The sequence below is a fragment of the Dreissena polymorpha genome, chromosome 14 (genome assembly GCF_020536995.1).
Source record: "Dreissena polymorpha isolate Duluth1 chromosome 14, UMN_Dpol_1.0, whole genome shotgun sequence".
NCBI classification, from domain to species: Eukaryota; Metazoa; Mollusca; class Bivalvia; order Myida; family Dreissenidae; genus Dreissena; species Dreissena polymorpha.
In genome coordinates, this window is record NC_068368.1 from 38,257,815 (window position 1) to 38,280,496 (window position 22,682).

Here is a 22,682-nt window from a genome sequence, read left to right on the forward strand (position 1 = left end):
ACAGGACTTCAAGCAGTCTGATTTTCTCAATAAGTCTATGACTACAACTAATCTTAAGATTTATCTTAAGCCTCAAGTATTAAACAAATGGAACTTAAATCTCTAGTAGGACAACCACTCTCATTGGTCAATAATTTAAGTTAAGACTAAGTTTGAAATTTCAGAGCTTTGATTTCCACTGGTGAAATATTTAAGACTCTGATTATGATTAAAGATTTAATATAGGAATAATGAAACTTGCGAAACATCAGACGAAAATTGTTGTTTGCAGTAATATACAAGGCTATGCAGTACAGGACGATTGATTCAGCACACCGTCAAACATGGCACATATTAAAGCTGGGGTCAGCGCCACAAGTTAACAGCAATATTGATATAAAGACAAAAGCTGTTGGACAAATACTCATCTAACCATTTCTGAGTCCGTTATCTGGGTAGTAGGCATGGCGCCTATTGAAAAAGATCATTCATTCGCTTGCTGGAACCACTTACAACCTTTTGTAAAAATTGCTACAATTTCATTACACATAAGCATAACATTGCAACATTGGCATAACATTTATAGTCCTATTTTATTCACAACCAATAATGGCTCATCTTTCTGCGTGTCAGACCTATTTCCAAACAAATGGGACATTTGTATTGCCGTATTTCGTTACATACAAGCTAGACATGTAAATATTGCGGAGTTTTTAACGAAAGATAAAATAACATTTTCTTCTCATGTATAGTAATCACATTGTATTCATTTTCACACAATGGCTTCAGGTCAGTTGCTTCACAATGTCTACATCAGCGATGCTATGTATGACTCGGAACGTTGGGTTAATAATTAGGGCGACTTTGTAAATGAGAACAAATATCAGTCCTTAGGTTGTATGAAGTCATTATGAGCCTCACATGAGTCCTTAATCTGTATGACGTCGTAATTGACGTCATATGTATAATCACGTTTTCTTTGTTTCGTCTGTCACGTTCAGCTTCACGTGATGTGGGTAGTGCGTAAGGAAAAAGTTGGGTCGATCCACTTCGCATAAAAAGTTCACAAACTCTAAAAAAAGAGGACATCAAATGCAATATAAAGTGAAGTCAGTAGAAGCGTACTCGCAGCTTATATCAGTATATATACAATCCCTGTTGCAAAAAAAATGCAAACACATATAGGTCTATTTATGGTTTTGTGTTAAATTGGAAAATGGAAGCGGAAATAATAACTGGGTTTACAAAGTGTTAAGCGGATCCATCAGTTTGACAGATCAGAATTCTGGAGACAGATTTCTAAATTGACATTTCTGAAAATCTCCGCGAATACTGATATATGAAATGGAAATTTGCGTTGGGTGAGTTGCATTGCAACGTGTCAGCCTTGGTTGGTATTCAAAAAATTCCTCATGGAAATCTTGAGCTTAACACTTTTGAGGTCGTATGTCTGTTCTAAAGCCAAAGTTTTCTGCGTACACAATGATAAATATTATTGATTGTTTCTATGTATTTATGGTCTGTATATTTGTTCAGACGTTTAAAAAAAAAAAAATACCTCGAAATAGCCGGTGACTTCATGAATTTTGTGAATATAATGAATCTCATTGTCAGTGTTATTTAAGGACCTTTTAAAATACGCACCTGTGACTTAATTACGTGTGTAAGTTTTCTCCAAGACATTAGTAGCCCAGACCATGATGCTAACACCTACCGTCCATATCCACCTTGCCGTCTCCGTTCTTGTCCATAAGGTCTATGAGTTCCTTGGACTCGTGATGGGTGAGGGGCTCCCCGTACTTCTTCAATACACTCTCCAGCTCTGCAACGGAATGGCGCGATATACGGCTTGTGACTACTGAGCCGCGTTCTGAGAAAACTGGGCATAATGCATGTGCGTAAAGTGTCGTCCCAGATTAGCCTGTGCAGTCCGCACAGGCTTATCAGGGGCGATACTTTCCGCTTTTATGGTATTTTTAGTTTCAAAGAAGTCCCTCCTTACCGAAAATCAAGTTTAGGCGGAAAGTGTCGTCCCTGATTAGCCTGTGCGGACTGCACAGGCTAATCTGGGACGGCACTTTACGCACATGCATTATGCCCAGTTTTATCAGAACGCGGCTCAACTACGTTTTCAAAGATAAGATTTTTCACACAAATAACAATGACGCTTCAGTGTTACGGACTTCGAATTGAAACACAGAAAGTTAAACTGTACCTGAACAATACGCTAAATAACTTCCGTTGTGTTTAATTGCGATTTGTCACCGTTTTCAACGCTTATTCAAACATATCACGGAAGAAAGTTTACCTGACACTTTTTCATGTTAAGATGGCTTTCTATGACTAAGGGCACAGATATCGTTATGCCCAAACTGACAACTGCCCTATCTGGTATAGACTGGCGAAATGGAACCAAAATTTAAAGCATCTCGGTCGCGTGGATATTAACAAGATAGCCAATACCATATGTTATTTATGTCTAAATATGAAGACTCAGCGACTTATATATTTAAATATAAATGACATTTGGATTAGACACTAGTTTTCTCAGCACGTAATTTGGTTTAAAAAAAAAATCTTTGAAAAGGGAGGCAACTGTGTAGTTTCTGGCGAACAAACACACCACAGTGGTTTCCCCTTCTGTCTGTCTATTCTAGGCCAATTATGTGAGTAGTAAAACTCGGGACAACCGGCTTCACGGGTACTTGCATTAATAGTCGTTAGTTCAATCACATAGATGCTTTACTACTGACAGGACTTTGTCCCTAAATATATGAAGCTTATATAAGGCGGTTCTCCCTAAAAAAAAATCTATTAAATCACGCAGTTTTCACTAAATATTACAAAATGTCACTTAGACTGCCTTCGACTTGTGCTTTAAAAAAAATAAATATCTGCATTTGTATACAAGAACTTGCTCCATGCCATTTCTGACATAAATTGTCTTTGAAAAACTAAAAACGATAGTGGCATGGCACTGATGGCAAGCGCACGCGCGAGAATGACGTCATTTTCAGAATCATTAAAACCTGCTATTTATTGCATTACCTGTCTTGTCAATGAACCCGCTGCCGTCCTTGTCGAATATTCTGAATGCGTCCCTCAATTCCTCCTGTACCTGCACCATTGGCTTCATGTAGGACAGAATCATCTGCTCGAAATCTTCCTTCTGTATGACCCCATCGCCTGCGATTTAGATGGGTGAGCGTTTGATGATATAGTGATGATGAGAAAACTCGACTTAATGCATGTGCGTAAAGTGTCATCCCAGATTAGCCTGTGCAGTCCGCACAGGCTAATCAGGGACGACACTTTCCGCTTCTTTGGTGTTTTTGTTTCAAGGAAGTCCCTCCTTACCGAAAATCAAGTTTAGGCGGATTGTGTCGTCCCATCTGGGTTGACACTACGCACATGCATTAAGACCAGTTTTCTCAGAACGCGACTCATATATTGATGATGAGGATCATGGTTATGATTGTTAAGATGGCGACGAAGATGATGATGATGATAATGATGAGGATTAAGAGGAGGATATTGATGATGACGACGAGGAAGATGATCATGATGGGGATGGGGATGATGATGATACGTCTGCTGATAATGACGATGGCGACGATGTTGTTGTTGTTGATGATGATGATGGTTATGGTGGTGGTGGTGGTGATGGTGATTGTGATCGTACAAACACTTACGGTTCACATCGTAGTTTCGCATGATTTCGTGCAGCTCGGCATCCGTGGGATTCTGCCCAAGGGCTCGAAACACCGTTGCAAGCTCGTGAATATCAAGACCGTTCTGGTTGTGCTTGTCAAACAGGCTGAACCCTTCAATCACCTCTGAAGCGAAACAAGTAAAAGGCAATCGTGTGCATCAAATGAATAGAAATCAAATGAATGATTGTTGTATTTATGCTTTAAGTTTTATTCTGTAATGTTTGTTTGTTGTGTAACTGTATGTCTTGTCTTGTACAATTGTTGTTTTTGTCTCACTGCTTAGCAGTGGTCCCTGTCATAAATGAAGGACTTCAGGTTATATTCAGGTTTCTCCCTTACTGGCTAATCTTCAATTTTCAATGTGTGTATTTTTGAGCCACCGTCTGTAAAACCGTGCTTAATGCATGATAGAAAAGTGTCGTACCTGATCAGCCTGTTCGATCAAAAAAGGCTTATCAGGTACGACACCGTCCGCTTTTATAAAATTTTTGCTGCAATCTTCATCAATTTATTTTACTGAAAATTATATAATTTTTGGCGTGGTTTTGACTTGTGGCGAGAAGCCGCAGTACCCAGAGGAAAACCCACCAGACCGCAATAGTGATCATCAACCAAACTGATATTTAAAGATTGAATCCTGGTCGCCTAGGCGAGAAATGCATGTACCAACCACTGCTCAGAGTTTACCAGAGTGCCGCTCATTTATATGGCATGACTAGGGTCACAGAATCGCTGTTTGTTGGTTGTATGTTGTGTTTATTGTCGCCCTACTAACTTGCAAAAAAGTGAATTTTTATGCCCCCGGATCGAAAATCGGGGACATATTGTTTTAGTCTGTCTGACTGTCTGTCTGTCTGTTAGTCCGTCCGTCCGTCCGTCGGTCGGTCGGTCGGTCGGTCGGTCGGTCTGTCTGTCTGTCTGTCTGTCTGTCTGTCTGTCTGTCTGTCTGTCTGTCTGTCTGTCTGTCTGTCTGTCTGTCTGTCTGTCTGTCTGTCTGTCTGTCTGTCTGTCTGTCTGTCTGTCTGTCTGTCTGTCTGTCTGTCTGTCTGTCTGTCTGTCTGTCTGTCTGTCTGTCTGTCTGTCTGTCTGTCTGTCTGTCTGTCTGTCTGTCTGTCTGTCTGTCTGTCTGTCTGTCTGTCTGTCTGTCTGTCTGTCTGTCTGTCTGTCTGTCTGTCTGTCTGTCTGTCTGTCTGTCTGTCTGTCTGTCTGTCTGTCTGTCTGTCTGTCTGTCTGTCTGTCTGTCTGTCTGTCTGTCTGTCTGTCTGTCTGTCTGTCTGTCTGTCTGTCTGTCTGTCTGTCTGTCGGTCGGTCGGTCGGTCGGTCGGTCGGTCGGTCGGTCGGTCGGTCGGTCGGACTGTCTGTCTGATATTTGGCATGTATGTGTATCTCATGTAGCTGCACATTTTGAGTGGTGAAAGGTCAAGGTCATCCTTCAAGGTCAAAGATCAAACATATGGCTTCAAAGCGGCGCAATAGGTGGCATTGTGTTTCTGACAAACACATCTTTTGTTTTTCGATGAATTTGGTTCAAATAGACTACACAATATATATAACATGTAAAATACACAAGGAAAACGGGAATGTATGCATGCACATTTAATGTTATACCGACTTACCTTGTACAAGTGTCGGACTTATTTCCGGAAGCATTTTCGTTACACTCTGCAATCCAAAATACAATCGATATAAACATGAAAATACATATATTTGTCTTTAGCAATAGTAAGCAGTTAGTAATAGAAAGTCTCTATGCGTATGGCCTACCTTATGTTATTATATATAACTGGGCGTAATTGGAGTACAATTGTTATACGAAGATAATAGAATTTGACAATATTATAATATCGCGCGATTAATCCAAACGTAGTTTAAATTTATGTTTGATTAAAGAAAAATTTTACCATAGCTTATTTAGTTTAATATTAATGACTGATTAAACAGTCTTAATTGGCAACACTCTATCCATCTGTTAAAGGTACTGTCAACCACGAATGACGAAAAAAGAAAAGTTGTAAAATACCGTATCTTTTTACAATTATTAGTTTATATTGATTAAAATATCACAACTGATATATTACAATACTTAAAAAAAGTTGTTAAGTTTTCTTCATATTTTCAGTATATTCGGTAATTGTTTTTACTGGGTACCGGTACCAGGCAAGTACCAGTTAACGCCAGTGGATTGATCATCATCGTCACATGGTAAACCCAAGAATGCAAATTGTGCGTGCGTAGTGAATTGTATATATTTTATATATAAAAAAATCTACTTCCTTTATTTATAGTGTGTATATTGTTTTTTTCACCTATTTTCGATATCACGAAACACGAATCACGATTTTTTTTCGATAACAGTGGAATATTTCAACCATGATTAGCCGGTGCGAACTTCACAGGCTAATCTAAGACGACACTTTACACGTTTAGCCCAGTTTTCCTAAAACGTGGCTAATGTTTTACTAAACGTGGCTAATTTCTTAACTAAACGTGGCTAATTCCTGAACTAAACGTGGCTAGTTTCTTAACTAAACGTGGCTAATTCCTTAACTAAACGTGGCTAGTTTCTTAACTAAACGTGGCTAGTTTCTTAACTAAACGTGGCTAATGTCTTAACTAAATGTGGCTAATTCCTTAACTAAAAGTGGCTAATGTCTTAACTTAACATGGCTAATTTCTTAGCTAAACGTATAATTCCTTAACTTAACGTGGCTAGTTTCTTAACTAAACGTGGCTAATTCCTTAACTTAACGTGGCTCAATTCTTAACTAAACGTGCCTTATTTCTTAACTAAACGTGGCTAATTTTTTTTAACTAAAGCGTGGCTAATTTCTTAACTAAACGTTGCTCATGTCTTAACTAAACGTGGCTAATTTCTTAACTAAACGTGGCTAATTTCTTAACTACACGTGGCTCATTTCTTAACTTCAAACGTTACCGAGGGCCCTGAATGTGAGCTTCGCCTGATGTGTGCCATATCCGTCATCTGCAACAAAGTAATCCACAAATAAACTACTACCATTGTACTAAATACCGACTCGCTTATGTACCAACCAGCAAACCGATTACATGGCTATTGATCTTTGAAGGAACAAAGGCAGAACAGAAGAATGGAAGGAAGATAGGAAGGAAATAATAAGGGAATTAAGGAAGGAGTTAAGGAAGAAATAAAAAAGGGAGGAAGGAATGAAAGAAGGACGGACGGGTCGAATGAATGAAGGTACGAAGGAAAGAACAGACGAAGGAAGGATCAAAGGAAATAACGGGGGAACGAAGGAAGTACGGACTAGAAAGAAGGAGACAGGGAAGAATGGAAGGGAAGAAGGAAGAGATGGAGGGAGGGAGGGAGGGAGGGAGGGAGGGAGGGAGGGAGGGAGGGAGGGAGGGAGGGAGGGTCGGAGGAAGGGAGGAAAGTAGAAACGGGAGTTAATAGTACGGATGGGTGAAGGAACAAACAAACGAACGAATACAAGAAAAGCCCGTAACTGAAAACGTCTTAAAATAAAATAAAATTCAACCGATAAAAGAAGAACGGAACCCTGGAACGAGACAAGAAAAAACAGCAACGGAGCATATTGGTGCAATCAGTTATTATAAACGGAATACAATTTAAATTTTATTCTGAAACTTACAATTTCAACAACGTCTTCAAGCTTGCGTATCGCCTGCTCCTCATCCATATTGTAAATAGGTCGGTTGTTGATAATGATACCTTTTGTAGATGAAGATATTCTGAAAACTATGTAATCCGGTTGTTGCTACCTATAGTATACCTAAGCTCCACCAATCAACGGAATCACATAGAAAAGAACGCCGCAAAAAGTATTTTCTATTAACTATTGTTTATAATTAATCAGTCGTTGGATTTTTCCTTTATGACACACATGTTGACAATTTTATCTATCCAACCACGGAATTACAATATAGTTTGTACATAAGTCAACCAAGTTTTGAAGGGTATAACAATATGCATTTTAATAAATAGTACAATAAAACAACGAGTTATGATATCACAAAAATATCTTAATTAGGTGTACCCTGTATAACAATAGCATTTTAATTACTGTTGCGTACAGTAATTCTATCACATCGAATCACGCGCTTATTAAACAGTATTAGGCCAAACGAAATATTTTTAGCGCCATACATTGTTTTACCGTTCGGTTTAAATTTTCAGTCACTATAACCATCAGTTCTGTACATTTGCCTGTCTGACAAACAAGTCGGAATATTAATTCTGAACATTCCGATAATAGGTCTGTTGCAAATAACCGCTATGCAAACGATCGAATTAACGGTCTAACGAATTGTGGGAGGCGGTTTATTGAAGGATGAAGAGAGGTAGGAATCAATGAATAGACGGACGGACGGACGAACGGACGGACGGACGGACGGACAGAAAGACGGACAGAAGAACGGACGGATGGACAGACAGAAAGATAGACAGAGAGACCGACAGACAGACATACAGACAGACACACAGACAGACGTATACGGATTATCATGTTAATGTAATTATGTTCTGTCCTATGACATTACTGACAACCAAGTATTTAAAATGTTTAAGACTTATCGTTTGCTTGATTGAAACTGATTGACAAGGCTAAGTCGATAGATGATTTAGAAACCTGAAGAGGTAGAGATCAAAAGATTATAGCAATGCCCGCAATTGTATACTCGCGGTGGATTTTTTCTTCTGTTAAGATTATTCGTGATTTTATTTCGATATAGACGCGACATTATAGGAACAGCAAGATATGTTTTGTATGTGTGTTTGTTTTTCAATCACTGACGTAAACACATTTTACTACGTTTTTGTGCCTTCGTGACTTTGTATTATCGTTCACATACACTTTTAATGTTTCAAACATAATTTATTTAATTATATTGTAAACTCAAACGACATTAAGATCATGAATAGAAATACGTTCAGTACCAATTTTAAGCAGTCCGACTAAAGCTTCCTTTTTTTCGCTTGAAAAAATAAATGCAATACAGCAAGTTATTCGTACCTAAACAACTACACGGCATGAATCTCGTTGTCGTAATATTTTAACTGAGTAACAGTTTGCGACAAGATACCATTTGAAACAGATTTATAGACACTGCTTGCAGCGTTATTTGTCTAAAATGAAAGCTGTTGATGATAATTTATTATTCAGATCATTCGTTTGAAGCACTGTCTATGCTGTTATTTATTATATCACAGTAAACCATTCCTCTCAAGAAGACCTTGGGTTTTTAGTTGGAGTTAAACCGATGTTGCTTTTACGTCTCGTTTTACGTAGTATTAGTTTTCTTTTTTCTTGCGAGTTACCAAGAGTGTCTTTTGCAAAAATGGATTTAACGAAAATTTTGTTTATACCCATCATGGGCTCTGCTCTGTTCTTGCGGTACTGTCATTGTGGTAAGCATATGTATGTATATTTTACCGTAAATACGTGACCGCCCATTTGCGCCACGTGAGTGTTGGAAAGTATATAATAATGAATTAAATAATAAGGGAACTTATCGTCGTTTGAACGGCAAAATATTCATATTTAATATATTTAATTAAACGTTTTGTTTTTTTTAAAGAAAGAAGTTGAAACTTCTCAAACATAACCGTTTACATCAAAGGGAGACCGCTAGTATACATGTATATTCATTTTCACACACGCACAGTTATTTCCCTTGTATGCTAGAGCCGTGTTTCAATAAATGCGTTACTAGTATATCATTTATAAGCTGTCGTGTTTTTTTCCAGCCTTTTCCGGGTCCATTGTTGAAAAATGCGACTCACGCGGCGTCTACGACATGGAGATATTCTTCACGCAGGATGGTTCCGCCGGAACCGGAAACTGTAGCTGTCCTGATTGGATCGGTGATAGATGTTGTCAAGGTAATGCGTCTAAAAATCTCAAATGCAAGCCTCTCCATTAAAGTATTTTGCATAATTGATAATAACAACGGTCTGCGCAGATTGAAAATACGGATAAATTAAATATAATAAATCACACCATATGATACCACAAAAGTTCTCTTTTTTTGTTTCAACAAAGTTGTAAACAGTACAAATTCTCAATTAGCATTTATATAGTGAAGCAGATAATATACATATGAAGTCGTCTGCTTTAGTGCTTGAGCGTCTGCAAGCGAAGCTGCCCACGTGCAATCCAGGATGTCTTAATGAAGGCGTATGCTTTACCAACGATACTTGCCAATGCGTCAATGGGTTCTTTGGTCCTCGCTGCGAAAGAGGTAAGAGATCCTGGTCCCGTGTTCACAAAACATTTTTTTGCAAACGAAAATCGATTTTGCTTGTCATTGAAAATGGATTTCCATTGTAGTTGATAGGCAAAAATGAAAATCGATGTCAGTTAAAATCGATTTTCGATTGCAAAATCGTTTTGTGAACACGGGGCCGTTTTGTCATCGTCACAGACGTCATTGTTGTCGTCCTCATTATCCTCCATCTACGCCATCTTCGAGTTAACCTGAAATAGTAGGCAAGGCTACCTCGCCTCCGATATTAACCAATGAGAGCACAGCATTGTTTAAAATTATGGCATGTCGCATACCGAATCTGAAAATAGCCAGTTGAATAGTTGAAAGCTAAGCATCGCAACAGGTTGGATGTAAATGGATATTTATGTCAGCAAGTATTAACTTTTGTGTGTGGGGGGTGGGGGGAAATAGACGCTAGTGCCGATTCCCTGAGCACGGGTAAATAACTTATATACTCTCTTCTTTTGTAGGCGGTGATATGGAAGAACGTCTGAAGCCCCGTCTCAATCCCACGCTGCCTCTACGTGACCTCTATCAGCCCCTCTCCTGGTATGACGGCCCCGAGGCCGCCTGGGACAACAGGGCCTGCTACGTGAAGGTCTCCATGGAGGTATGTCGTCATATCCGCTGAAATCTCATTGTTTGTATCGGCATACGAACTTACCAAAGCTATATAGAGCTTTAAATTTTAGGCATTAGGAGTTATTTTATGACTATGACAAAATTGTTTGTTACATATCATTGATTTACATTAAAGCTCATATTATCTCCTATAGAACTCCCCAGATGACGTCATTATAACCGCGGTGAGCACGAAGAGTGACGTCATTTCCGCTACATTCGGTAATTTTACGGCTGGCCCTATGGACGCCGAAGGAAAAAACAATGGATCTTTTCGATTTGCATGCCTGGAGGTTAAACATTTGCACTTGAACTGATATTTATGCTCTGTTTGTATTTAAATGCTGAAGATAGATTTAAAATGTTATGAAAAATATAAGCATAAGAAGGGAGAAGAAGACGAAAATGAAAAAGGGAAAAATGATGATGAAAATGATGGCCTCGCAGACGACGTTGGTGTTACTGATAATGCGATGCCGAAGACGACGTTGATGATGATGATTAGCAGGATGAGAATGTTCGTCGCATTATTTCTAAAGTCGCGAATGTCAAAAATTGCAAAAATGGCATATTTGGTATCATTTTGTCGGGCTTGACGAGCTATACACGATGCAACAAACGGCATACTGTATACCATTCTCTACTAAGGCACTATTGACCCCTCAACATTGGCAAAACGTGACAATTTTCTATTCATTTTAATTCTAAAATCGCTAATGTCTTTGTATAGGATTCAGCAAATAGCATCGTCTTCTACGTACCACTAATTTTAAATGTACGAAAGTCAAAAAAATTGCACAAATCGACAGATTAACAAAATTATTAATAAATATAACTTTTTTATTTTAAAAGCAATTGTCTTTAAATTTTGCAAATTGATAGATTGCATACATCTGAATCACCTTTAAACATTTTATAAAGATATCTTGTTGTATAATACATGATTTGTTATTTCAAAACTTGAGAAGCGATTTTCTCAAAATCACTTTTATGAACTTCCGTGCATTTAGAATTAGTGCGACGTGATGATGATGATGATGATGATGATAATAATAAATACTACTACTACTACTACTACTACTACTACTACTACTACTACTACTACTACTACTACTACTACTAATAATAATAATAATAATAATAATAATAAAATAATAATAATAATAATAATAATAATAGGTTATTATAATAATTATCATTAGATTAATTATTATGATGTAAATGATTATCATATATGGTCATACACTTTCCCCATCTTCAAGGTTCGATGTCCGAGTGCCAATATTTCCGGGGATGCATTTGATGTCACTGTCGATGTCTCGTTGGAGTCCGCTTTTGGGCCTTGTCACATAAGGTACACTGGCGCTCAATACAAATATCGTTTAATACACGTATTAACGCCATCATGTGTATTTTTAACGTTTAATGAATTGGAGTGTAATAACTATAAGGAGAATTTAGTTGAGTTAATATCTAATAATTACTTGAGAACTCCCGTGAGGTATACTGCATATAATATTTCTTAAAAGTGAATCATGTGTACCTGTGCTCTTACACAGAATGATGAATAGCATTCATGTTCCATGTTATTAAATTAATAAAAGGAAAATAAATTCCTGAAACAAAATTGTTCAGCTGAACAACCTGTAAACTGGGTTGTTGCGCGAAAAATGTTGAAAGACTTATATATATTTATTATAAAAGGGCAATAAATCCCAGAACAATCAAATCGCCACGACCGCCAATTACAAAATTAATGCTGCATATCAATTTTCATCATATCCGGATCATAAGGGTCTGAGATCTCGCGCGGAAACAATCCGATACATTATAATAGTCAAAGGGCATTAGATGCCTGAATAATCATTGCACCGGCACAATCTACACGTATTAACGTTGCGCATCGTTCTATCCTATATGAATGCTCTCATCGTATTCGGATCATTAGTGTCTTAGATTTAATAGGGAAACAAACAGTGTGAGGAACAGAAATATGGACACCGAGTAAGACGGTAATGATTATAGGAAAAAATTTGTTTTAGTCCCAATACATGACAATCCATAAAAATTTGAATTCGAACGGACGGATTAATCGGCGACTGTACTTCCGCCCTTTCGGGGAGATTCGACTTACATTTTTGGAAAATTGTATTCATTATAAAAGCAATTTAAGATAGTCGTAGATAGGCCTTTTAGTAATTAAGTAAAGATAGTGTGTGATTTTTTTCTAAACACATACATTATCTTGTTTTTGTTTCAAGCGAGCATGCCAGTATCAGCGGCTTCAAAAAGGAGGCGGCAGCCGACGCCGGAAATAGTGACAAAGGGCGCTTCGTGCTCCATTACGGCAACAACTACGGCTCCAAGTTCGGCGTGTATGCCGTCAACGGTTATTTGACAAACGCTCTCTACCTATCACGTCAGAAATGCTACAGCGGCAGCGAGTTTGACGTCACTAACGTCAACGTCACTCGAGGCGCGGCCATCACGTACGCGTGCTAAACAGGCATGTGTCCGTTTTTACCAACCCATTCTTAAAATTAAACACAAAGAGATGACTTAGAACTATGAAAAAACTTTCAGCGTACCAATGTTTACAGGCTTTTAAGTTTGCTAGTGTCATCAATATAAGTTCTTAATGCAGTATTATATAGCTAGTGGTATTAAAGTTCTTATCATTTTGGACTATATTAACCCATTCATGCCTAGCGTCCTGAAAAAAAGGACATTGCAAACAGCGTAGACCCAGATGAGACGCCGCATGATGCGGCGTCTCATCTGGGTCTGCGCTGTTTGCTTATAGGAATTTCAGTAAGTAATATTCTAAATATAGAAATAAATATACTTGACACCCCTAATTTTGAAAATAAATTGATCCAATTAAGAAGGATAGGAGAGTCCACTGGGCATAAATGGGTTAATCTATTACAACAAATCAGTTTCGAGAATATTCCTAATTTTTAGACTTAAGTCTTAGAATTGGTTGGTGAATACTGAACCAGTACTACATAACTACTCTATAGAGGACATGTGAATACTGAACCAGTACTACATAACTACTCTATAGAGGACATGTGAATACTGAACCAGTACTACATAACAACTCTATAGAGGACATGTGTTGGTGAATACTGAACCAGTACTACATAACTACTCTATAGAGGACATGTGTTGGTGAATACTGAACCAGTACTACATAACTACTCTATAGAGGACATGTGAATACTGAACCAGTACTACATAACTACTCTATAGAGGACATGTGAATACTGAACCAGTACTACATAACAACTCTATAGAGGACATGTGTTGGTGAATACTGAACCAGTACTACATAACTACTCTATAGAGGACATGTGTTGGTGAATACTGAACCAGGACTACATAACTACTCTATAGAGGACATGTGTTGGTGTTTGTAGAGTATATTCTTTAATCCATAAAGTCAGAGAAATTAACATTTTCATGAGTGATTTAGTCTTTATTTACATGGAAAACCGGAGCATTTAGCGGAAATGATAACTCTAAACGCGAAAAAGTGACCAAATGTTATTTGTCTTTGCTGGAAATATCGAATAAAGAATGTGTAATCACTGATATTTGCCTTAACACTTTTTTGTTCTTATGTCATAAATTTGTATTATTTTTCTCGTAAATATTATTGTGCACTATAAATCGTTTTTTATTTCCCCCAGTCTATACTGTGGGACATGTTGTTTTTGCCCTGTCTGTTTGTTGTTTTGTTGGTTTGTTTGCGTCAAACTATAAGATTGGTTATAACTTTTGCAATATTGAAGATAGCAACTTGATATTTGGCAAGCATGTGCATCTCATGGAGCTGCACATTTTAAGTGGTGAAAGGTCTAGGTCATGGTCATCCTTATAGGTAAAAGGTCAAATATATGGGCGGGGAGGAGGTGGACATAGTGTTTCACAAACACATCTTGTTTTTGTTTTCAGATTAATGCACTTATAACTTTATTACTGTTTATAATTGTTTAACTTTTTATAATGCGCTGCTTGACACAATTGCTTTTTATTCTCTCAAAGTCTCAACAACTCAAAGGTTAATTATAGAGCTGTATATTTTAGTGCTACATAACTTCAAATTATGATGTAAATACAAAAAAAACCTCAAAGGTTAATCACAGAGCTGTACATTTGATTGCTACATTACTACATTGCTACATCATACAAATAATGATGTTAATACATGCCACGTGCTATAGAATATATGTCCCCACCAAGCAAAGAGGTATTTAATTAAGATGACTTATTCAAAGCAATTTTCATATTTAAAACATTCATATAGAACTTTCTGGGTCTCGTGGTTTGATAGAAATCAATATTTGCGAAAATTGTATGTATGCATATAGCCAAAGCAAATTACTTACTTTAGTAATTTATAAAGGATACACTTAAACGAGGTTTTGCTTTTAAAATGGCGTTTGTTTTCTTGGACCACCATCTTAGTTTATTTTGTAACCGGAAGTACACCATATGTCCGCCTTGGTAAGAATTGAATTTTGGACAATCATAAACGCATACATGCAACGGATGGACGCGTATTCCTTGGGGATTTAAATTAAATTGCCAATGACCATCTAGAAAACACTCTGTTAGTGTTTAAAACATATATGTTTATATGGCGATAAATAGAAAGACACATTTTCCCGTGCTAATCCACGTATTTGTATTCGACGCTTACCTTGTTAAATTTGTAAATCAGTATTTTGTATGCCTTAAGTGTGGAAATGCACTATGTTAACTGACTGTGCAACAAGACAAGCTCAATATTAAAGCTATCTCAAAGAACATTTCAAATTAATTCTGGTAGCCGTAGCGTAGTATATAGGATGTCCGCTTAGCAACCTAGCTGGAGGAAACGGGTTCGATCTTCAGAGTGGGGGCGTTCTTTATATCTCTCTCATATATAACAAGAACTGGTTCTATTCCTAGGAAACGGACTCGAGAGCGTTTATAAATAAGCCTTAGGATTTGATGCAATCGAGCTTAAATGATTAAGTTTAAACTAAAAATTCAAATCAATTGCTATTAAAACAAAACACGATGTCGTTGAACTTGAGTAGGTCTCCTAAAAATCTTTTGTCGAAACTCAAAGAAAAACATACAATGTACAAGGTTACGAATTTTTATTACAAGTTCCTGGAATTTAGGCAAACGTTTGATATGTATAAGGTACACACATGGTCCGTTTACTTCTTTCCAACTGAAAGTAAAATAGATAATGCATATTATATATTTTTACATACCTTCAATACGTTTAATACTGCACATCGCAACAGGCTATATGATGTTTTGACCCATTTATGCCTAGTGGACTGTCCCATCCTTTTAAATTGGATCAATTTATTTCCAAAATTAGGGATATCTATTATGTTTATTTCTATATTTAGAATATTTCTTAGAGAAATTCCTTTAAGCAAACAGCGCAGACCCTGATGAGAAGCCGCATTATGCGGCGTCTCATCTGGGTCTACGCTGTTTGCCAAGGCATTTTTTTTTCCAGACGCTAGGCATAAATGGGTTAACACGTCTATGCAAAGAAACATTGCATGATAACAATAACACAAACCAGATGATAACCTGTAGCGTCGTCCTTAATTGTTTTACATCAAGAAGTATAAAGTAAATGTGTTCTAAGCAATGTTTAATAGGTAGTGTAAGATGTAGTGTAAGGTACTAGAGTATGCGGTGCATGCTTCTAAATAGCTCTGATAATTTAAGGTACTTGCATTCATAGAGAGTTAAGAAATACAGTTGTTTCTGTTGAAAGTATTTCCACCAATTAAACAAACAAAGATATCTCGGTAAGTTTTGCTCCACAAGGTGGCAATACAAATCACCTTTGGTTTGTGTCTATATTATTAGCATCAAATTATAAATATTAACACACGTTGCCCATTAACCTTTGCCCGACAAAACGACAAGAACATAATTCCTCAGTCTGTGTTCGACGGACACTTACTTCCGCCGATGATACCCAGGCAGTGCTGGATGTTACCATTGAGGCAGTCGCCGATGCCACCACCGCTATGGCTACACGAGCACGAGCTGTCCACGCAGTGCCAGGCGCCACCCAGGAAGCCGCCGCTGGAGCAAGAGCCGAAGTGGCTCTGGCAGTCGCTGGGAAGCTTGCACGGAAAGTCTGAGAGGAAAGGGACGATCATCATCATCATCATCATCATCATCATCATCATCATCATCATCATCATCATCATCATCATCATCATCATCATTATCATCATCACCATCATCATCATCATCATCATCATCATCATCATCATCATCATCATCATCATCATCATCACCATCATCATCATCATCATCATCATCATGATCATCATCATTATCATCATCATCATCGTCATCATCGTCGTCGTCATCGTCATCATCATCATCATCATCACCGTCATCATCACCGTCATCATCATCTTCATCATAATCATCATCATCGTCAGCATCGTCGTCGTCGTCGTCGCCCTCGTCGTCGTCATCGTCATCGTCATCATCACCGTCATCATCATCTTCATCATAATCATCATCATCGTCAGCATCGTCGTCGTCGTCGTCGCCCTCGTCGTCGTCATCGTCATCGTTATCGTCATCGTCATCATCATCATCATCATCATCATCATCATCATCATCATCATCATCATCATCATCATCATCATCATCATCATCATCATCATCAACTGAACAAAGACAACATCAGCGGCTTACTGTGGTCGCATAGACAAACGCCGTGTTCACAGAACATCTTATAGCCGGATGCGTCCGCGGTGCAGTGGGTGTGAGTGCAGTCTGCGTCCACCTGACACTGCTCGCAGGACACGAGTCCGACTCCTGAAGCAAGTAATGAAAACGGGGATTCCTTTAGAGTTAGCAGGTCTTGTGTACAATAAATACAAGTTGTTTCGCAGAAAAATGATTTTGAAACGGGAATGAAAAGGATCCAGTGAGATTTTGCAGAATTTGTACAAAATCAAAGCGAGATATAGCTCAAACAATGAAATTGAAATGTGTTTGTATGTCGGGATTTTTTTCCCAATCGACAAAACCATTTTGCTCATAATTCAATTCGTCCACTGAGAGCCAAAACAAGTTATCAGCTTTCTTCATACATATCCTGATAGGAATGTGTGTCGTCCAATTATTAAATCTCAATTGCCCTGTATATATCATGAGTGTCAACACTTGAGTCCATAATGCACAGTGGCCCAAGTATAAACCTAGACACAATTTACAACGAAGATTGAATGCCAAAAGTAGGATACGTTTGTATTTTTTTCTTCATAAACAAATACCGGCTATGAGAACAGGACGGGTATTGTGCATGTTAAGGAGGAGTCTCGTAAAAGATTTTATGAGAATTCTAAGTTATTACTAAATGTTTAGCTCACCTATACATTTCTGATCTTTTATACTAAAATGAACATAAACACCCCAACACTGAATTTAAGTCCCCATTTTAAATATTTAAACCGATTGAATTGACTCATTTGAATTACAGATATATAAGACAGACATGGAAGATTGTAATATGTATTCAACCGGGGATTTTAATTTTCACTGTTTAAGCCAAAACATATTTAACAATAAGAAATGGGAAAAACTTATCACTGATTTTAATTTAAAACAACACGTGTCTTTTCCAACAAGGGTTACGGAACGTTCATCATCAATATTAGACCATTTGTATTCAAAATATGACAACATTTCTGAGGTAATCATACCAAAAATAGGCATAAGTGACCATTACCCAGTAGTTTTTACATTAAGCGTCAAAGGTAAAATTGTTAAAACAGATGATCATAAAATTATTAAGTACAGATGTTTTAACAAATTTAATGTAATCAATTTTCAAAATGACTTAGCAAATGCTAATTTTGATATGGTTGAAACAATAGAGGATGCTAATGAGGCATTTGAAGTATTTTATACAATATTAAACTCAGTCCTTAATAAGAATGCCCCTATCAAATATAAAAAAGTGAAGAGATTACAACAACCTGGTTGGTACAACGAAAACGTAAAACAAGCAAGGTCTTTAAGGGATAAATATAAACGTGAATCTAATTGGCCACAATATAAGTTGTGGCGTAATAAATGTAACAGTGCAATCAAAATGGCAAAAAAAGAATATTTTTCGAATGCGGAACAAAACAAAACAAGTGCGAAATCGCTCTGGAAAACTATTAAATTAGCATCAAATGAACACACAGAATCCTCTATTTTGCCAAATGTGATAAGGAAGGATGATCAGATAATATCTGGTAAAACAAATGTAGCTAATGCACTTAATGACCACTTTGTTGACATCTCGAAACTTATTAAAAAGACTAAATTTGCTGAACACGATTTCCACTCATTGAAAACATATCTAGATGCTAAGCTAGAATCTAAGCATTTCTCTGTTCAGTTTATTACTACATCAGAAGTTAGTTCTTTAATTAATCAACTTCATTCAAACAAATCTGCTGGGGCTGATGGTATAGGGCCCAGCATTATTAAACTTTGCAAAGAATTCATTATACAACCAATCACTGCGCTTATAAATAACTGTATATCACATGGAACCTTTCCCGACATGCTTAAAATTGCAAACGTAATACCTTTATACAAGGGTGGATCGGTAGAAGATCCCAATAATTATAGACCAATATCAATTTTACCTACTATATCTAAAATATTTGAAAAGCATATATCTAAACAATTGCATATATATCTAGAATGTACAGGTCTATTAAACAAAACTCAGTCGGGATTTCGCAAATATCATTCTTGTCAAACAGCATTGATTAATATAGTTGATTCATGGCTTAAACAAATTGACAATGCAAATCTGGTAGGTACAATTTTCTTGGATTTTAAAAAAGCATTTGATCTTGTGGACCATAGGGTTCTTTTACACAAATTAAAACTTTATCATTTTAATGATATGTCATGCGACCTATTTTCTTCATATCTACGCAATCGATTTCAGTTTATCAAAGCAGAAAACACTACCTCTACTTGTAAAAGCATCATTGCTGGTGTTCCCCAAGGATCTATTTTAGGACCTCTTCTATTTCTTATTTACGTTAATGATCTTTCGCTAGATCTTACATGTGATTCTGCAATGTATGCTGATGATACAACATTGCACACTGTGGGAACAAATATTCAAACACTTCAAAATAAGCTACAAACAAATCTTTCAATTGTAAATGATTGGTGCCAAACTAATAACATGATTATTAATCCACTAAAAACTACTTGTATGGTATTAGGGTCAAAACGGAAAGCTCAAAATATAACAGATCTAAAACTTAAAATTTCAGATACGGTGATCAAAACAGTAAATTGTCAAAAACTTCTTGGCCTTTATATTGACAATACTCTATCTTGGAAACTACACATTAACAGCGTTTGTTCAAAAATGTCATCACGAATGTTTCTTTTGCAAAAAATAAAACCATATCTAACCCTTGAAATGCGTAAGCTCTTCTATAATGGTTATATCTCACCTATATCCGACTACGCATGCGTTACCTGGAGTTCAGCGGCCAAAACGGAAATTAATAGAATAGTCAAAATACAAAAGCGTTGTGGTGCACATATTTTAAATAAAAAGTACAACACTAATTCAAAAACACTATTTAAAGATCTAAAATGGTTGACTTTCGAACAGCGTAATCACTATTTCACGTCAGTTATTGTATTTAAAGCATTTCACAATCAAACCCCAACATACATACGTGACCTTTTGACACCTTCACAAAATAATCACTATAACTTGCGATCTTGCGAAAAGGGGGATTTAAAGCTAGTGCGAATACCCAAAACAAACTATTTTAAACAATCGTTTGAATTTTCTAGCAAAACAATATGGAATTCGTTACCCCAATATATACGTCAAACAAACAATTTAATTACATTTAAGAAAAAATTAAAAGCTTATCTTTCTTCCACACTTTATGAAATAAACTGAACATGCTTCATGTTGTTTTAGTAAATAACATTAGTTTAATGTTTAAATACTGTTCTTGCATAGATGGTTATTGTAGTTTTATGTCTGTCATTTGTTTTAAATTATAATATATATCATTATATGTGCATGCATATATGATTCTTTATGTTTTGTTCTTATTGCTCAAGATGAAATATGATGTATTTGTTGTAAATTGTATCTTGTTAGAAGACCTTGTTGAAAATAAGAAATGTATTATATAAATTGCATATTATGTAATTTCATCTGATGTATTTCTTAACAAGTATATCTTCTTTAAATAAAGATTTTATTATTATTATTATTATTATTACTGTAACAAGCAATATCATTGGTCAATAATTGTTTTGACATTCAAAACTTTCGTGCCACGACTAAGCAAATGTTTTGAATGGGACGAGAATTGTGTGATATATGCTTTCATTCGTCTCGTCTAATCCAAAGGTGTGTTGTTTGCGGTTTATCATTTTGACTATCAGTCAAAATCGACATCCGTTTTAGTTTTGCATCACACATGCAAGTTTGAATGTTTTTGATTCCTTGTCTAGCGAAGGGAACAAATACATTAGTAAATTAAACATTTGACATTAAACACACATTAAATTAAAAATATTTTGTATGAATTTTGTATAATTTTCAAATGGGAATATTTACTGTTTAATACAATATCATAACCGTCAAAAAAGCAAATCAAACCGCATTAACAATAATCAGCTGAATGTAAAAAGAACGTTGAGTGAAATTTTAAACAGCTAATTTTTATATTTGTTCACGAAATACAAAACACATTTTATGAAAGCTTACCCAAGACAGCAAGAAGAAAAGCGATTTTCATTGTTGTTCTTGTCGAATTTTCAAATGAATGACAGCGCATCAAACGTTTGTGGGATATGTCTTAACATCACTCGCTTATCTATTAAAGGACCACCTATTTTATGCTGAACGAAAAAACGTGTCAATCCAAAATGTAGTTTTGCTAAGTTAATATGAATTGTAGTTTCTACAAAACAACTACGTTTCAAATACATTGTTTAAACGTAAAACAAATAGAGCAAACGTTCACAACCATCGACAGTTTAAACTTCAATAAATAACAAATGTGTTACGTAACCTTCAAACATACTTTTCGAAAATAACAATCCTCATGGGGTTACTTGACCTTTTTAGTGATACCCAGTAGAACTCTAGATGGAATATGAAAAAATTTTAATTGGTGAGATGATGATGATGACAGAACAAGTATTGACGCCTAATATGATTATAAGTCATCTAATTGTGAAAAGGAATAGTGGCACGTAACATCATTACTGCGACATGTAGAGAGCTAAAGATAAATTACCGGTATGGTGGAGAAATAAGTTATCAGATTATATTCACCCAGATTCATTACGGGTAGTTGTCAGTTACTTGCATAGGCATGTGTGCTCATATCACGAATGTTTCACAAGCTCACCCAGCAAACGGTTTGTTGGCAAACTGCTGTGGTATGGCTAATGAAAGACTGTACGGAAAAAACTCAATAAACAAACAGATTGAACATGTACAATAATGTTACACCGTCATTATCACTCACACTAACACCTACTGTAAAGTCGCCAGAAAATGTTCTGTTGAGCAATCATCTTTAACTATTGATAAAGAAGAAGGCCAAATGCGTGTCTTTTAAATTGACGTAACCTTGTTTTAGACTACATCGTGATTTTCTAGTTCTACAAACGAATATCATCTACATGTAAGAAGCCTTTCAGAACATTGTAAGTCAACAAGTATTAGTACTATTAGTCAACTACTGCTACTACTACTACTACTACTACTACTACTACTACTACTACTACTACTACTACTACTACTACTACTACTACTACTACTACTACTACTACTTCTGCTACTACTACTACTACTACTACTACTACTACTACTACTACTACTACTACTACTACTACTACTACTACTACTACTACTACTACTACTACTACAACTACTTCTACAACTACTACTACAACAAGTACTACTACTACTACTACTACTACTACTACAACTACTACTACTACTACTACTACTACTACTACAACTACTACTACTACTACTACTAC

The 22,682-nt window shown here is 36.5% G+C and overlaps 3 protein-coding genes and 1 long non-coding RNA gene across 6 annotated transcripts; 1 reads left to right on the forward strand and 3 right to left on the reverse strand.

Annotated features, from left to right (window-relative positions):
* Positions 1-242: 242 nt before the first annotated feature.
* LOC127858903 (uncharacterized) lies at positions 243-2,320 on the reverse strand. Its single transcript, XR_008039185.1, has 3 exons — positions 2,195-2,320; positions 1,694-1,801; positions 243-1,051 (listed from the first exon to the last, which is right to left on the reverse strand). It is a non-coding gene; the product is annotated as an uncharacterized LOC127858903 (long non-coding RNA).
* A 681-nt stretch (positions 2,321-3,001) lies between these two features.
* LOC127857300 (calmodulin-A-like) lies at positions 3,002-7,546 on the reverse strand. The gene is made up of 5 exons (XM_052393709.1): positions 7,322-7,546; positions 6,628-6,675; positions 5,309-5,354; positions 3,672-3,815; positions 3,002-3,165 (listed from the first exon to the last, which is right to left on the reverse strand). The coding sequence occupies exons 1-5, from the start codon at positions 7,367-7,369 to the stop codon at positions 3,002-3,004; spliced, it is 450 nt and encodes a 149-aa protein (XP_052249669.1). The 5' UTR covers positions 7,370-7,546.
* Positions 7,547-8,905: 1,359 nt separating this feature from the next.
* Positions 8,906-14,174, forward strand: LOC127858855 (uncharacterized). Of its 3 annotated transcripts, none has more exons than XM_052396186.1 (8): positions 8,906-9,096; positions 9,436-9,570; positions 9,807-9,929; positions 10,427-10,566; positions 10,733-10,870; positions 11,840-11,931; positions 12,839-13,766; positions 13,856-14,174. In XM_052396186.1, the coding sequence occupies exons 1-7, from the start codon at positions 8,949-8,951 to the stop codon at positions 13,077-13,079; spliced, it is 1,017 nt and encodes a 338-aa protein (XP_052252146.1). In that variant the 5' UTR covers positions 8,906-8,948; the 3' UTR covers positions 13,080-13,766; positions 13,856-14,174. The 3 variants fall into 3 exon arrangements, with proteins under 3 accessions (XP_052252146.1, XP_052252148.1, XP_052252147.1); XM_052396188.1 differs by having other exon boundaries at positions 13,906-14,174; XM_052396187.1 differs by having other exon boundaries at positions 12,839-13,716; positions 13,906-14,174.
* A 1,541-nt stretch (positions 14,175-15,715) lies between these two features.
* Positions 15,716-21,531, reverse strand: LOC127858684 (serine protease inhibitor Cvsi-2-like). The gene is made up of 4 exons (XM_052395911.1): positions 21,394-21,531; positions 17,322-17,444; positions 16,567-16,746; positions 15,716-15,807 (listed from the first exon to the last, which is right to left on the reverse strand). Exons 1-4 carry the CDS (start codon positions 21,461-21,463, stop codon positions 15,794-15,796), a joined length of 387 nt encoding a protein of 128 aa, XP_052251871.1. The 5' UTR covers positions 21,464-21,531; the 3' UTR covers positions 15,716-15,793.
* Between the last annotated feature and the right edge of the window lie 1,151 nt (positions 21,532-22,682).